Source organism: Furipterus horrens, unplaced genomic scaffold (assembly GCF_987537825.1).
Source record: "Furipterus horrens unplaced genomic scaffold, mFurHor1.1.pri manual_scaffold_8, whole genome shotgun sequence".
NCBI lineage: Eukaryota > Metazoa > Chordata > Mammalia > Chiroptera > Furipteridae > Furipterus > Furipterus horrens.
In genome coordinates, this window is record NW_028327178.1 from 4,897,629 (window position 1) to 4,915,346 (window position 17,718).

Genomic DNA, 17,718 nt, shown 5'->3' on the forward strand with positions numbered 1-17,718 from the left:
TTTTTAATTTGGGGAAGAGTCAGAATATGCAACATTTATGTCTCATTAAAGATAAATTTTAAGAAGTACTTTAATTCTATTATATATGATCAAGATAAAAATTAGAACAATAAAGTAAAAGGCTAATAATAATGTCTGACTAATTATTCTGGAAACTCCTATTTCGCATTTGCATCTTCTTCCCTAAATATCTAGCTGAAAAAAACACGCCCTTATTTGGCATTACAATGTCAGCTCCAAGGACAGTTCCTAAACGATTTAATAATGAATAAAGGCATTTTTAACATTTTTCTTCAATTTATAAATGTTAGCTTCTTTGCTCTCCTTTTAGATTTTAATATATGAACACAAATATGGGGTGTGTGGTAACTCCTTGGAAAACTAACTCAGATATGTCCTGGTCCACGTTTAAGGAATACATTGCTCTAACTATATGAAAAACAGAGTTTGAATAGAATATGATACGTAAATAAGTAAAAGTTATTTTATATTATACTCCAAAGTGGAGTAATCACAATATAAAATTGGCAATGCATCTTGGAGATGTATAGCAAAAGTCTTAACATTCATGTTTTTTTATTCTTCATGTATTGAAATGTCTGAAAACATAATACCAGGAACACATACAAGCTCTTGCATAAATTTTTTTAGTATGACCATGAAAATGTCAAATTGACCTTAATGGTTACTAAAAGTATTATGTTTAATTACAGTGCATCACTCTGATAGAATATTCTGCAGACATTGACATGTTTATTTCATAATGCTACTTCATGTCACTTAAGAAGAAAAAATTCCTTACAGCATTGTGAGGAGTGCATAACCCTTCTTATGTAAAATAAAAAAAAAAATAATACCAAAATATTGGTGGAGTCTTTTAGACATTGATGTTTTCTAAATCTGTGCCAAGATCTCATAAGATTTACAATAAAAGATACATGTGCTTTTAAACTAATTTTAAGCATAGTTTAAGTGCCATAAAAACTGCCTACGGTGCAGCTAATGATTCAGTCGGCCTCAGGTGAGGCTCAGGCCCTTTCCATGTCGCCAGGTTCCTGGGTGGTGCCGATGCTGCTGGCCCTTGAAACATGTTCTGAGCAGAAGGTAGTCCAGCTACCCTGGCCCTGAAGATGGCGTTTTCCTTAGATGTCCCAGCACACCTGCTGCTTACCTTTATCAGCTGGGCCAGCTACATTATGGTAGCCATGTGCTGGCTGTAGCTCTCACAGGCTATCTAAGTGATTCATTTTCTTTCACAACTTTTATGTACTTACTCACCTCTGAGGCCAAACACCATATTTCATACTGTAATCTGCACCCAAAACAAGAGCACCGACGTGTTTTCTTTCTAACAGTTGCGTGACTTATATATGAACCGCCCTGGTCTTTCTTCACCAGCATGCAAGTTCCGTGCTTCAGGGACAAACATTTTATTCACCTATGGATTTCATGGGCTTGGAATAGTATTTTCCTGTTTTGTGTTTTTTGTTTTAAAGATTAAATGGATGCTGGATAGGCTAAAGCAACAGATGTCCTTCCACTGTGTTAACATTTTTGCCAAGAAAGTAGGGCATAATTTTTAAAGCTCTGTATCAGTAGCCTGCAGCATTTACATGCCAGACAAATCCAATTCAATATTTGCTGTGAGTACAGAATAATCGCTCTGTTCCTGTTGCTAGTCTGGTAAGGCCCCACATAGTCTGGCTAGAGTCTCAGGTTTCCAAAAACTTAGGATTCGAGAAAAATATATTGAAGCCACGTCTTATAAGCTGATGAACCTGGCAATATAACAAGGTTCCAGCTATAGCCTTAGGACTTGGTGGTACGGAGGCAATGACTTCAGCCAAAAAGGAGCTGCAATTCCTGAAAAGTCTTAATTTCTATCAAAAAAATATAAGGAAAACAAAATGAAACAAAGAAAAGACTAGAAAAGCCTGTTACTTATTGCAAAAAAACAGCACAGGATTTGTATCCTAAATCGAACTGGAAACCGTTGATAACTGGTTTTGATACATCTTTCCATTAACAATTGACCAAGACCGATTTCTGTCACCGAAACTGGGGTGACATGTTGGGCACCGGGTGTCCTGGCAAGTCCTCTGGCCAATCTGTTCCAATTCCGCTTCAGGGCGTCCACAGTTGGGTGTCTTTATAATCTGTCCAGCTTGCAATGTAATTAAGCTAATGAAAAATGATGGCACACATTCAGGTAAATTTCCTGTTCACAAATTCCTCAAACCCAACTCATGTGATCCAGAGCCTTTGTAAGAAATGAGTGGGCATGACAACGGGCCAACGTCAAATAATTAACTTTTGTACAGATATTTATAACTGGAATGGAAATAGTCCCAGTAATTTTATTAAGGATTACACCACAATGTGCTCTTCACCTGAAAAAAATCAGCCAAGTCAACAGGAGCATTCTATTTCCACTTCTTGGTGATGGAAAGCCGTAGCTTTTTGAGAAATTTGCTAAGTACATAGTTTGTGTTATAGAATTATACTTATTTTCAATTAATAATTGTAAGGCTTTAATTATAATATCTTATTTATTACCTACATAGAAATTATTGGATGATTTCAACTCAGTGATTCCAAGTAATTATTACTAAGGTATTAAAAATTAAAATGTGATCTTATTTTAACAGAACATAAAATGTTCTGTGGTCTTGTAACCTGTGATGATAAATGTGATTTACTAAGCTTATTTCTTAGTTTCCATACTGGCCTTTATTATACATATGTCATTGAATGTCCCAGGACTTCCAAGCTTTTGTGAAACTGGCTGTTACACGACTATTGAGTATTTTCCATTTAAACTAAGCAGCTTAGCCCTGGCTGGTGTGGATCAGTGGATTGAGCACCAGCCTGCAATCCAAAGGGTCACTGGTTTGATTCCCAGTCAGGACACAGGCCTGGGTTGCAGACCAGGTCTCCAGTTGTGGGCATGCAAGAGGCAACCACACATTGATGTCTCTCTCCCTCTCTATTTCCCTCCCTTCTCCTCTTTCTGAAAATAAACAAACACAATCTTTAAAAAATAAAAATAAAGTGAGTAGCTTAATTGCCTACTGGACAGTTGTTAACATGTTTAAGAAAGCTTAAAGAAGCTGGACAGTTGTTAACATGTTTAAGAAAGCTTAAAGAAGCTGGCACTAGATACATGTATTGCTGATAATTCATTGACCTTTCAGGTCTACAAACCATGACTTTTCTAGGAGCTCAGGCAGCAATGCAATTGCTGTAGACATAGGGTTAATGAAAATAGTATGAATATATCTCATCTGAATAACTCAACCTGCGCATTGAATTCTTTAGTCCAAAAGGCAAAACGTTTGCTTATACAGGAGTTGGTTAAAGTGGATAATTCTTTATAGAATGACACAGGTTCAGGTTTGAGAGATTCCCATTCTGAGGAAACTCTATTTTTGGAAGCTGGAAGACAGTTTGCTTTAGGTTCTACTTCTTACAGCGAATGGAATGATGAAAATTATATTCCCAACAATGGGAACCAATTATCTTCCCAAAGTTTTTACTGTCACTTGTAACCTAAAACCAGGATGACTTTCCCAGGGCTGTGCTTTGGTATTGCTGTTTTTGCTTTCTCTTTGGGAAATCATGTGGGTGAATCTGTGGTAGAGCTCAGCATTCTTACCACCCCCCTCAAAGTATGAAAACAATAATAAAAGAATTAGAAAAATACATTAGGGGACCTGACATGACCTAATTTTAATGCATACTTAAAAGCTATGCTAATCAAGAAAATGTTTTACTGGCAGAAGAATAAATATTTAGGTCAATGGAATAAAACTGTGTCCAGAATCCAGAAAAAAAACTATTACATTTATGGTCAACAAGATTTTGAATGAAGTGCTAACAAGAAAAGGCTAGCCTTTTGGACAAATAATCTTGAACAATTAGATATCCAAAAGCAAAAGATTGAGATCAAATGCCTACCTCACACTTCATTTATAAAAGTCAATTCAAAATGGATCGCAGGTCTAAATATCAGAGCTAAAGCAATAAAACTTAGAGGAAAGCGCAGGAGTAAATCCTCACGGCATTGAATTAGGCAATGGTTTTTATATACAATACCGAAACCACAAACAATGAGAAAAACTAAAAGTAATTTTGATGAAGTCTAGTTTGTTTATGCTCCAAATACAATTTTCAAAAAGCTGAAAAGATAATCTATATAATAAAAAAAATTGCAAATCATGTATCTGAAGAGGGATCTCTATGCAGAATACACAAAAGATAACTCAAAATTGAAAAAAATAATAAAACATCCCACTTAAAAATGGGCAAAAGATCTGAATAAATATTTTACCAAGAAAATATAGAAATGGCCCATGAGGACATGAAAACGTGATCAATGCCATAAGTCGTTAGGGAAATTCAGGTGAAAACCACAATGAGATCCCGCTTCGCCTCCACAATGACGACACAATGACAACACGGGCTCCCCCAAGTCTTGGTGAGACTGTGGAGAACTTGAGACCTTTCCAACATCACTTGCGAGACTGTAAAATGTTGCAGCGACTTTAGAAAATAGTAGAGTGACCCTTAAAAACATACATCTATACAAAATTTTATTCAGCATTATTCATAACAGTCAGAAAGGGAAAGCAACCCCAATACCAACAAGCTGAGGAATGAAGGAAAATGGCGGTATATCCATTCAATGGTATATTATTTGGCTGCAAAGAGAATGAAGTGTTCCTTGCTGCAACATGGAGGACCCTTGAAAACCAAATACTAAGTGAAAGAAGTCGGGAGCAGAAGGCTGTATATTATATATGGATTCTGTTTCTCTGTAATGTCCAGAACAGGCAGCTCCATAGAGACAGGGGCTAGGTTAGCGCCTGTCAGCTGCGGAGGGTGAAGGGGAAAAGGGAAACGTCTGCTAGTAGGTATGTAGTTTCTTCTGCGGATTGTGAAAATGTTTCAAGGTTAGATTTTAGTAATTATTGCGCTCATCTATTATTTTAGTAAAAACCACAGAATTAAATTGAACACTTTAAATGGGTGAATTACATCTCAATAAAGATGTTAAAATAATAAAAGTAAATGTGGCAGGCATTGCAGTTGCTTATACATATATATATATAATATATTTTATATATGTATATGTTAAATATATATATCTCCAAATAAAATTTTATTCTTTTATAGATACCTTGGAATTAAGTTAAGTGAATATATCTAGTGATTCCAAAGTTCTTAAGAATGTTGTAAATAATTGCATCACTTGAACCTAGAATATTTCATTGCTTTATCTCTATGGTGAACTATTTTTAAAAATGAGATGGATAAGTGGAAAGCAATGCCTTAATAAATCTAGAAAGTATTGGAATTACTTTAAAATATATCAACCTGGAAAATCTTAAATGGTTGATATTTATATACAAAGCATCCTATTAAACAGTTTTTTCCAGCTCGAGAGCTGTTTTACATTTCAATAACAAACCAGCATCATGACCAGTGGCAGCAAAACACTTGACACCCTACAGTGCTGGTGACTCTTAATTTGTGCTCTGAGGGACTGATGATGATAATTTGTTCTGGGTGCCATAGCAACTGCAGAATCAAAGCCATGACATCATGGATATGATGTGGCAAATTTGTAGCAGAGAGAATACTCAGATTCCATGGGATCGCATGGGGTGGCATCTTGATAAGGAACACTTCACTAGTGTTAATTTCATCCAAAGTAAAGACAACTGGAGAGCATCTCTTTCCATAGAGCAGACCATTCTCATCAAGGTGTGACGAAAAGTTTAGGGTATTTAATTTGTAACCAGTGTCTAGTGAGGGTTTTGATGTGGACCTTAAGACTGACTTCCAGTGGCATTACCCTGAGTGATATGCTAAAGGGTTTGTACAGCGAATAACAATTGCTGTCTGACATCAAAGGAAGACAAAAGGTGGCCAGATCATATGAATTTCCATGACAACAGCAGCACCTGCATTGGATCATCATATGATATACATGTTTCCCACTCTCCTCTCTGGAAAACTAGAGGAACAATCAGGCGCCTAGGGAACGAACAATCCTGTCTTCTCTGTTTTTCTTGACTCAATTAGCATACAGCAGATGTCTGCTTTCAGAAGGAAGCCTTGGGGGAGCGCTGGGCCACGTGCCTCGTGCCTTTGGATACCGGAGTGAATTCCAGCATCACGGAACTCAGCGAAAGAAATGCACTTCCCATTTGTGGCCCAGATTTCAATCTGTTATCACATTTCATGAACCACCAGGCGGAATCTCCAACTACTCTTGAAGAGCTTTAAAAATTCAATTACTTTTCATCATTTTAACCAAATAAAAAGGAAAGAAATTGCAGGGAAAACCCAGCAAATTGAAACGAGATTAAAAATATAAAATTCTCTTAAAGGAATTTGAACATTAGGAACAAGAGAATGCAATACAGACTCTGTGATGGTTTGGAGACTTTTCCGCAGGGCTCTGTACTCAAGCAGGTCCAGCCAGTTATCGAGATAGTGGCCGTCACACTGACAGTCATCTACAGAAGTGACAGTCCAGTGAGTCAGAGAAAACTGCCTCCATAAAACATGGGAAATAGCCATTTTATTAAGAGCCACATGACTGGCCTCCAAAAAAAAAAATGTAGAAACAAATGAGAAAGAATGGAATACTTAAAAACCAATAAATGCTCTTGGTTAATTGATTACAACAAAGGCTCAAACTGTTATTAAAATAACATTTAGATATTCCAAATTAGAAAGAGGAATTTTTAAAAAATAAATTATTTATTTATTTGTTTATTTATTTATTTTTATTTTTAGAGAGAGAGGAAAGGAGAACGAGAGGGAGCGAAACATCACTGTGTGGTTGCCTCTCACTCGCGCCCCCAACTGGGGACCTGATGTGCAACCTAGTCATGTGCCCTGACTGGGAATCGAACCAGCGACACTTGGCTCGTAGGCCGACGCTCAATCCACTGAGCCACAGCAGCCACGGCTAGAAAGAGGAATTTTTTAAATAAATAACTTTCTTTCAAAATAAAATTTATGTGAATAATAAGTATAAAAGAAACAGAAAAGGGTATTTTATAAATAAGCAGAATATAAGAAGTATACAGTAAGAAATCCAAATTATGTGAAGAGAAAATAGTGATAGTTTTTACTGACTTATAAATTGAAAAACTATGCTTAGTTTCCCAAAGAGGAAAGACAGGACATTATAATCCAATATGCTTTTGTTTTAATTTAGAAGAGAACCTGAACTCTCTAAAATACACTAGAATGCTAAGAGGGATAATATATGATAACAAGAAGAAATGTTTTCCTCTGCAATACAAGTATCTTTCTGGGTTACAATTTCCCATAATGACAAAAACATATGCAGGGACATAACTTATCTTTCGTCTTCTCCTTCATGAATGAAGATCTTTGGTTCATAGGCACCTAAAAACGTTTCTATGGATGTATTTCCTCAGACAGGATGTAAGACAAAACAAATTAAATAATCCTTTTACTGAATAAGGTTCAAATAGAAAACCTTATAATAACATATATACCTTTCCATTTAAAGAGAAGATACACACTACTATGTATGACCTTTTGCCTCCATAACCTAGAAGACGGCTCTTGGCCACATTTTTAGGAAGGGTCTACATGAGGACTGTAACAGCTTTGCTTTCCTGGGGCAATTCTTAAGCAGAAGACCTCCATTTGCACCTGTTTCACTCACCGAGAGCAAACAAAAGAGGATGTTCGCTTTTACAAAGTAAGCAAAGCTGAAAGGGAGGAGAGCAAATGTTAGCAGGACTGTGGTCTAACCCTTCTTGGTTTCCCTCAGCTCCTGTCCGAGGCCATGTTTTCTACACGCACAACTCATACAAGTCTCGGCTGAGGAGATGGTAACAAACCAAACCCATCCCACATGCCACAGCCCGAGCGAGCACATGAGCTGGACAGGCGGTCGGTAAAGTGAAGAGCAAGATCGTGTCGAAGGACAGCAGGAAAGGGTAACCTTTGAGCCAGCCATGGCAGGCGGGGCGAAATTATCAGGATGGTTTAGATGAGAAATAGGTAAAAGCTGGGTGGCTGGACCCTACTGTGTCTCCATTTGAGAGACATCAGTAACCGCTCCACTGACAGCTGTCACTGTTTGAGCCGGTCCCTGCCCATCCGCTCCAGCCACTGGGTGCCAGACAACAAATAGCTAAAACGGACACATGACTATAAACACGCTTTCGCACTGGAAGGGAAAAAACAACATGGCCTGTTTTGCCTGGGAACTCTGTGAATACCACCATCTTGACATTTAGTTACATTTAGTTTACATCTGTTGATGTTTGAATATCCCTGCTACACCAAACACCTCTTCTTGGAAAAAAACCCAAGTATATTTTACCTCTAACATAGAGCTTCCGAAGTAGTAAATAGTAAATGAACTGGCCTGGTGTGTACAGTTCAACTCAGGCCCCGGTTCTGTGGTCTAAATAATAGAGAGAAGTAAAGAGTAAGTATTGAATTACACTAAGGGGAAGTAATTCAACAAAAAGAATGATTTGATTTGAACTTAAAAGTAAATCCAATGAGCAACTCAGCAAATTGTGATTTTATTAATAAAGAATTTGGTGTTTAACATCCTTTTGCATCAGTTAAGATGCAGTTAGATTTTGTATTTGATGGGATCAACATTTTCCACAATCTGATCCATCATTGAGAAGCGTGGACAAGTAGTAATACTGTATATATGAAGATCTGTATTATATTCATATCTTTTAACCAAAGAGTTCCATTTAGAAAACTTTTTTTTTTTGCCAATGGGAAAAAATGGTCTATACGTAAAAGTGGTCATAGTGGAGTTATGTGGGGAAAAGAAAATCCAAATGACTTTCAATAAGGGAAGATTAGTCAATTAAATAAACATATATCCAAGGAAACAAATATTATACCAACCCTTGAGATACCAACTATGAAACTACAGAGAAACACGAGAACTGGTTATGGTAATTGACAAAGTAAAGTATATAATTTGTGGACAGTGACTGCCATTATGCATAAAATTGCCTAGGTGTCTGAAGTCGGTGTACTGAAGTCATAGGATGCTGTGCTGTGGTAGGGCGATGTTTAATTTTTCCCTTTATGTTTCTTTCTTATGTGATGGAATATTGCTTTACAGAACTTAAAAGGTTCTTTAGCAAATCTTATCTCATTCTGTCCTGTAGCCTTCCCGAGACTCATTCCAGGGTGCAGGGCACCCACGTATCTTTGTGGTTAGTTTGTTTATAGTGTAACCCTTGTTTCTTATACACTAGAGGCGAACTTACGAGTTCAGTTTGCATCTGTCCTGCCTCTAACAAGTTTGTGTATTGCATTACCGTAGTATTCATTAGACTGTTTTGTTCACCATAGTTAGTGAAGTGGTCAGTTATTTCAGTATTTTCTGTGAATATTTATGTAATGGGTCCTGTGTTATGGTAATTCAGTTGCAATTAAATTACAGTACATAATATACATTCCCAGAAAGACTTCAATGAAGTGAGGAGAAAAGAATGTTTAACTACTAACAAATATACATCAACTGAAAGAAAATCAACTCCTCTAAAAAATAAAATTTTTAATTTGCTTCTTTAATCAGATCTTGGGTTTTATTATGGACCCCAAATATTTATTCTTTCTACCGTATGGAGGATTAATATCTCATTTTCATTTGTTTAAAATCTGTTGACTTGAGGGAGTTACAAACCTTGTATTTGCAAGTTGTAATTTGGTCGGCAGCCATCCGTCTCGAAAGACGATGGTGTAGCTTCTTAAGAGTCTATCTGCACCGCCGAGAATGGCTGTGCAGTCCGACTCGGGAGTGACACGGTATCTGTCTCCTCCCGTGTTGAATCGACATCTTGCGATGACGCTGGAGTGTCCTCTCCAGTGAAGCTGAAGCTACAGAGCCTGGGCAGGGTGATATGGAGGGTCTGCTGTTGCCCATGCAGCAGACCCCCCCTCTCTTCGCAGCTGAAGGGTCCAAGGGAAAGACGGAGTCAATACAGCTTGGCTTCAGGTGCGCCGCAGGAGTTGCCGGTGTTGACTACAACGTCAAACCGCCTTAGGGACTCCGGCTCCGAATTTTCTGTCGGGGTTTACTCCCTTAGCCTTTCCCCTGAAGAGGTATGCCGCAAGGCAGCGGAGGTTTTTTAATAGCAATTTTAATAGCAATTTGAAGAATTTCTACCATGAACTTAAAAAGCTCAGCAGAACTTTCTTTGCTTCTCGATGATATGTTCAATTGTGGAAACACTGACATTATCTAATGCAAAACCTTATTTCCATGAAGAGTATTTCATTCCCAGCCACCCAAAACAGTGACAACCTTTATCAGAGCAGAACTGCAGATCTGACAGCTACCATCGGATAGTCTGGATTACAAAACCCACACGAATTAGCGGTGCTTTGGGTCAGTCTTCTCGGCTGATGAACCCATTGAATATAAAGGTGAAGAACATAAAAACATTCTCTGTGTTGAAGGTATATTTCTATGCATCTATCTCTAGGCTTCAAACATGAAATCCATGCAAACACTTTTCCATATGAAACTATGTTCTAAAAGATTCTATTGGAAGGCAGTACATTGATCCCTCATTCTTGCAGGTATTACGTTCTAGACCCCCCGCGACAGGTGAAAATCCATGAAGTAGGAGCGTTACATTTGTTTTAGTAGTTATTGTACAGTACCACAAAATCCTGCAATATAGCGAAAAATCTGCGATAAATAATTAAGTATAATATTTTTAAAACTCCCGCGATACAGTGAGGCTGCGATAAGTGAACTGCGATGCAGAGAGGGACTGCTGTACACATATCATTTGCCAAATAAGTCACAGGTCCATGCCCCCTGTTCATGCTTGGGACTGTATTCCTCCCACAGAAAAGGCCTGCAAATATTTAAACACACACGTGTACACACACTCATTCACATACTATATTATCAGCACACCCTCTTCATCACAAAAACCTGCCCGGGGACATTTGGAGGAATGGAAGATTCTTTCAGATCTTGAGACATTGGTCTTTTTTTTTATCCCAGCATAACTCGCACAAAAACTTGCCAGAGTATCTTTCACAAAAAACGGCCAGTATCTCTTTCACAAGTTTTCCATTCGATGCCAGTAAATTCCATAGGCCAACGGTCATACCTGCAATTCTTTGGGGGACATTGCTCTGTGGCTGAGCTACTGCAGTTCCCTGGGATTCAGGGGACGTTCTGGTAAAGGCATGATTTCATTTTCTTACCGCTGGCGCCAGTTTGCTCTTCTGAAGTCATTTCCAGGGAAAGCCCTTGACAGATACGGAGTTTTAATAACAGGCTTGATGGCCACACCGTTGACTAGGTCTTTGCTAGGAAACTCAACCTTAATTGATCGTTGTGTTCAAAGGCATTCTCAGTTTTATATTTTACCATTTGAAAGTGAAAATCAGACCCTGGAAGTCACATAACTAAAATGTCTGTATCATCTTACATATCTCTTTGAAAACTCAGCAATATTTGTCTGAGTTCATCTCTTTTTTAGGTGCTGGTCAAACGCACCGATAGCAAACAACAAATGCCAGATGCGTACTTATTCACCTAAAAATCACATGCTCATTCTGTGTGCTCTCTGTCTTCCAAGGTGTTACAGGAAACTATTGAAGATAATATACCAAACACCTCAAGACCATAAAATGCGTGGCCATCATTCTAGCCTCCAGTAAATTTCTCAACCTATTCTCCTGGCACTGGGGCCAGCTCCATATAAGTTAAAATCTTTTTGTTGTTTTAAGCACCACACCAGTCAGCCTTTGGAAAAGAGTTACAGCAGAGCCCCGTACTGGCTCTCAAAGCTCCTGATGGCAAGTGGCATGCATAGCTTCTGCTCATAAGGCATTGGCCACATGGCCAAGCCTGGCGGGATGAGTTGGGAAGAGTGGTTGGCTGGAGAGAGGAGCAAATAGTACGAATGTCTTAAAGACCACAGCCATTTTTTAAAAATGACATGATCAGACTGCTGACTCAGCTGTTTGGAAGCCAATGCTTCATTAACCCTTGAACCCTACATAATTTTATCCTTTTCTTGCCAATAGTTTAATTCCAAGAAATTTTTAAAGCTTATATTGACAAACACAGATGTTTGTTTATCACCATGTCCAACAAATACTTGCGTATTAAAACCATTCACAGGAACAATGGCCATGATAATATAGAAAACCTAGAACTATTCTCCTGGTCCTTCCTACCAAACTTCTCTTCTGGCTTATTAGTCTACAGTCCAGCCCACTATACATGCACGCAATTAAAAAGTTCATATAGCCCTGGCTGGTGTGGCTCAGTGGATTGATCACTGGCCTGCGAACCAAAGAGTTGCTGGTTCAATTCCCGGTCAGGGCACATGACTAGGTTGCAGGCCAGGTCCCCAGTCGGGGGCATGTGAGAGGCGACCACACAGTGATATTTCTCTCCCTCTCTTTCTGCTTACCTTCCCCTCTCTCAAAAAATAAATAAAAGTAAAAAAAAATTTTAAGAAATACATATATATCTTCATAAAAGGAACTACATCAAGGATGAAATGCCCACCCAAAGTCAGTGCTAATAGGAGCAGAGAACAATGTATGAGCCTCACTGGGAAAATAATTATGTTTTCTTATAATGTTATTAGGGAAGAAAATATAGTTGGTTTGACTGCCATACTTTTGATTAAAAATCAACCCTGCAAATGTGGACTGTGTTCTGTTATTTAATTGGCACTTGGAAAAGTAATTCAGTTTTTTTTTTTTTTTAATTTTTAAAATTTCTAACTGTTTGGCATTATCCTGAAACAGTCTTTCTAAGCAGGGAGCTAATGGAGTTCTTTGATGGTTTGTTTCTTTGTCTTGCCCCAGGAGCAGGGCAGGGACTAGAACACCACCTGCAATAACTGCTAACGTGTGGGGCTCACCATCACATTGGCAGTCGGAACCATGTTGTGTTCACAACAGTCTTTCTTTCCTGTTTGTAATTGCAGCTGAAATCATCTGTCTGATGTTCATGCGCTTGGAGGACATCACACTGAGGCCCCTTAATACCCCGCAAACCATTGGCGAGTTGGCCTTACACAGCGACACAAGATGGCTATGCTCTCTTAGACACCGGAGAACACTGCAAAAAATATATACTGTCATACATATTGTACGATTCAATCATGAGAAATGCAATATTTCTCTGATATATAGATCAAAAGCTTAAAACCCCAAGCTTCAGTGATACTGTGCCATATAGAAACACGCATACACGTGCACACACAGACACCCCATGTGGAAACATATTTGGATTGTTAAAATCCAAACTAAAGAAGATCAGCCTTAAAGTTTCCCTGAGCAGACAGACCTGGTGTACTCACACAGAAGCAGCCGAATTTAGCTTATTTTGCAAGACCAGCTTAACCTTGGTCATTTCTTGCTTATGCTTCTGGAAATCATAGGCAGCACTTGAACTGTTTCCCAAGGCCAACAGGAGGCGGCCCGTAGAAAGTACCACATTGTAACCAATCACTGTGAAGAGCAAAGAGTCACTGCCTCTCCACTCTATGAGCTGCCCGAGAACAAGATTCTCCTGGACCGCATCCGGGCTCTGGATCACGTGCTTCCAGGGTGCCCACTGTCCTTGTGTGTGTGCAGCGAACTCGGACTCATCCCCACCTCCGTGGTGCATTTGTTTCCCTAGCTCTAACCCTTTAGAGAGGCATAAAAAACACTCAATTAGCAACACAAAGATGAGCACGTTGTCTAGCTATTATCTTCTTTCCTTACGTTACATTTTAATTGATTTTGGCGTTTAAAATATAAAGATGTGCATCCCAATTAAAGCCCTATGTGAAGAAAGAAGGAAATGCTTTATATATGCGATAACAAGCTAGTTCGATGCTACCTCGTGTATGTTGACTTAGAAGGTACCTTATCTTCCTTTTGGTTGAGTGTCTCTTTTAGTTCTTCCACTTGAAATTTCAGTTTCTTCCCTTCGGCTGCATTCCGATCGGCATGGTGGTTCACACGAGTCAGCTCTGCTATTTCAGCCTGGTATTGCCTGCTGAGCTTGCAGTAGGCACGCTGAAGGTTCAAGAGTTCCTTTCAAAAGAAAATAGGAATTCCGTTGTCTGTAATTCACTTCAATAAAGTCGGAGGAACAGCACCTTCTCTAACAAAGGAGAGAAGATTTTGAGGATGGATTCCGATGGTGCGCCTTCTCCCCCGGAACTCTGCATTTCTGCCATTGGACGTCATGATAGACAGATAACCACAAACGGAAGGTGTATTTGCGGCTGGCTGAAATGGCTAAGACAACGCAACTAGCTCTTCATGTCCTTGAGGGAATGATCCATTTCCCATGTTATGATGCAGATTTAGATTTTATGTATGCTTTCCAAACGATGAAATCACATATCTGTAAATACAGAGTAAAATAAGATAAAACTAAACGCAAGATACGTTTATTTATTAAATCAGCAAAAGTGTTGAACATTAACAGACCATTTGCTTTTAATAATTTTTCTAAAAAAAGGGGGTCTTCTGCTACCGCAGTCACACTGATCTGGGTCCCCTCCTAAAACCACGGTCACGTGGCTCGGAGCCATATGGAGCCGGAGCCCCGTCCTGTGAAGAAACAGTGAATTTATCATGCAGTGACTGCCTCTCCAATCCATCTTGTTATAATTAACACCACGCAAGATATGAATTAACAGGTGGCATTACTTGGCTTCAGGTTATTAATGTTGCCTCTCATTTGTAGTTAATATTTTCTGTGCAAATTTACAGTCATTGTAGGAAACATCTTTATTAAAACTTTGAGAAAATAACCTCTACATCCTTGTAACAATATATAATACTTTAAGAAACTCCAAGGATATTTCTTTACCTTCCTGAAAAATTCAAATCAGAACCACAATGAGATACCGCCTCACACCTGCCAGGAGGAGTTTTCAAAAAGACCAGAAACAGCAAGCTTTGGCAAGGGAGTGGAGAAAGGGGAACCCTGTGGTCTGCTGGGGGGCCGTGTGAATTGATGCAGCCACTGTGGAAAACTCTGTGGGCGTTCCTCAAAAAAATGAAACATCCACACTGTTTTCCAGAATAGTCTATTAAGTGTAGCAAAATACAAACCAGTATGAAGTACATGTTATCTCAGGGGACACACTAATGTAAGGGGCTCCTGGCCACTGTAAAACTCAGAACTCCCACCCGACCAGGAAACAATCCGGCAGGGTGGGGACAGGCGTGGCCTGGAGGGCAGGACTTGGGGGCGCAGCACCTCTGGCCGCCTGTCTAAGGCAGAGGAGGGCTCCCCTGCCAACCACGCACCTCCCAACCTCCAAAGGATGCGTCTCCCGGTCCCTCTGACGATGTGAGTGTCAGATAACTGGGAGCTCCGGGAATCTTGCAGCTGTCCTGCAAACCCCTGCCCCCATCGGGGTCACAATCACAGCCGTGAAACTGAACCTGGGAATGCCAACAGGAAGCTGGGGTGACAGACCAGGGTGGGCAGCCTGTAACACTGCGGTACAGACCCCCCGTGTGGGGTCTTACGAAATTTCACCCCAACTCCCACTTACAAATACAAACACGTTTCATGTCTTCGCTCCAAATATCATTTTCAAAGGCCAGATGATAAGCCTTATTCTTTTATAGAGAGACGTTAATAGGGAATAGAGTTTTATTATTTGGGACGGCAACGGAGCATATAATGAAGGATTTCCTTGATCTGTGAAAGGATTTGCCACCAACATAATGCAGAGCTGGATCCGAGTCATAACAAACGTGCAGAGTAAGGGCCGTCTCTCAGGAAGTGCGCGCCTCGTTACGACTCCTTAAACACTCCGCTATTTAGCAACATTATTTCTCAGACAGTCAGTGCTTTGTCATTCGGCTTATACAATCCTCTCCGATGGGCTTAAATGGAGTTAAGTACACAAAAACCACCTTTAAGATGTATGTGAAGGAAGGAAGGAGGAAAGAAGGGAGGAAGAAAACCAGGGGTCATCCCTGAGTGCAGACCCTCATACTCTACTGTTGGCTCTCCGCTCAGGGAAGGTCACCTTGTGCTCAGTCCCAGGAGAGGGGTGGGCCTTGCCGAAGGCCTGTTCTCAGTGACTGGTCCCCAGGCCGGCAGCATCAGCATCACCTTGGAACTCCATCCAAGACCTACTGGAATCAGAATCGCTGGGGGTGAGGCCCAGCATCTTTGGGGTTGACCAGCCCTCCAGATGTTTCTGTCTCAGCATAAAATTTGCCACCTGTAGTAATCTTTCCCCTTTCCAGTAGCTTACGAAGGTAGCTGAAATCCAGGTGAGCAGTGAGTGCCCACCTTCACAGAAGGCCGGGTTCCCAGCTGGCCACATTTTCTTAGAGAGAAAATATTTATCATATTTTTTCTATAGCCTAACATTTTAATTACGTTCATAGGACATCTTTATATTCTATTGTAATACAGATGAAAACTGAATTTCCCTTTAGGAGAAAAAAATTTTTCATTAATTCAAAGATTTTTAAAATTGGTTTAGAGTGAAAGGGATTGATATTAGCTAAGTATCTGCTATACATTAAATTCTTCATATACCTTCTCTACATTGCCTTTTCTCTCTACTTTCCCTCTTCTATCTCAGAGAGACCATGGCCAACCTAAATTATTCCTGCGCTTTTCATTTCATCAAAACAATACGGCATGGCAGGCTCTCATCTGATTTTCACGCATTAGCATCCAAGACCTCACAAGCTCTTCGATACTTTGATTCATTAAGAACAATATAAACAAACAAACAAAACCAAAGCAGACTCATAGATACAGAGAACAGACTGCTGGTTGCCAGAGGGGAGGGGCGTCAGGGGACTGGGTGACAAAGGTCGAGGGACAGAGAAGTGCAGGTTGGCAGTTACAGAACAGTTGCGAGGACATAAAGTCCAGCCTAGGGAATGTCAATGATATTGTAATAACTCTGTGTGTCTGATGCCAGGTGGGTACCGGAGGTATCAGAGGGGAACAATCTGTGAAGGATATGACAGTCTAACCACTATGGTGTACCCCTGAAAGTAATGAAAAATCATACTGCATGGAAACTGTAATTAAAAAACTTAAGAATTAAAAAATAAAATAGAAACAATTTATTCATTCACCAGCACCCCCTTTTTATTCTCTGGAGAGAGTTAGACATCCTCCCTGATCTTCAAGGCCACGGCCTCTGCTGCTGCTCACTCGATTTTGCTCTTTCTGGGTGACGCCCTCCTTCAGCTGCCTCTTGGCACGCCTGCCGCAGTGAAGGTGGGGGGCAGTAGGGTCGCTGGCTGATCATCACCCTGTGCAGACCCATGATGCTCTCATCGGAAACCCCAGTTCCCCTGGATCTTGCTTATAGATGCCCTCTCAGAAGACATCCAAACGGATGTTCATTTGAAGAGTTAATAATCTGCCTTAGAAAAGGGAATTAGGGGAATAGTCCACAGGGACCTTGCGATCAAGTTTATGTTAGTACATTTTAATGGTAGAGAAACAACAGTGACATTGAATATTTGTGTTGTATTTTAGCAGAGAAAAATCTCAATGAAAATTAAACACGTGAAAACATGCAGTACTTCTGATTCTTTGTCGGTGTGTAATCCTCTGTAAACCTAAAGATCTAAAGTGATACAGCTGGACAGTGACTATAATCCACAAGCCTAAATATTAACAGTGTATCTTGATACAAAACA

General features: G+C 39.8%; 1 protein-coding gene across 1 annotated transcript in view; it reads right to left on the reverse strand.

Moving 5' to 3' along the window:
• Positions 1-17,718, reverse strand: part of CCDC102B (coiled-coil domain containing 102B) — a 101,136-nt gene that overhangs the window by 23,340 nt on the left and 60,078 nt on the right. The window contains exon 8 of the mRNA XM_090286081.1: positions 13,936-14,111. Within this exon, the coding sequence (XP_090142207.1) occupies positions 13,936-14,111 (176 nt within the window). The remainder of the gene's footprint in view (positions 1-13,935; positions 14,112-17,718) is intronic.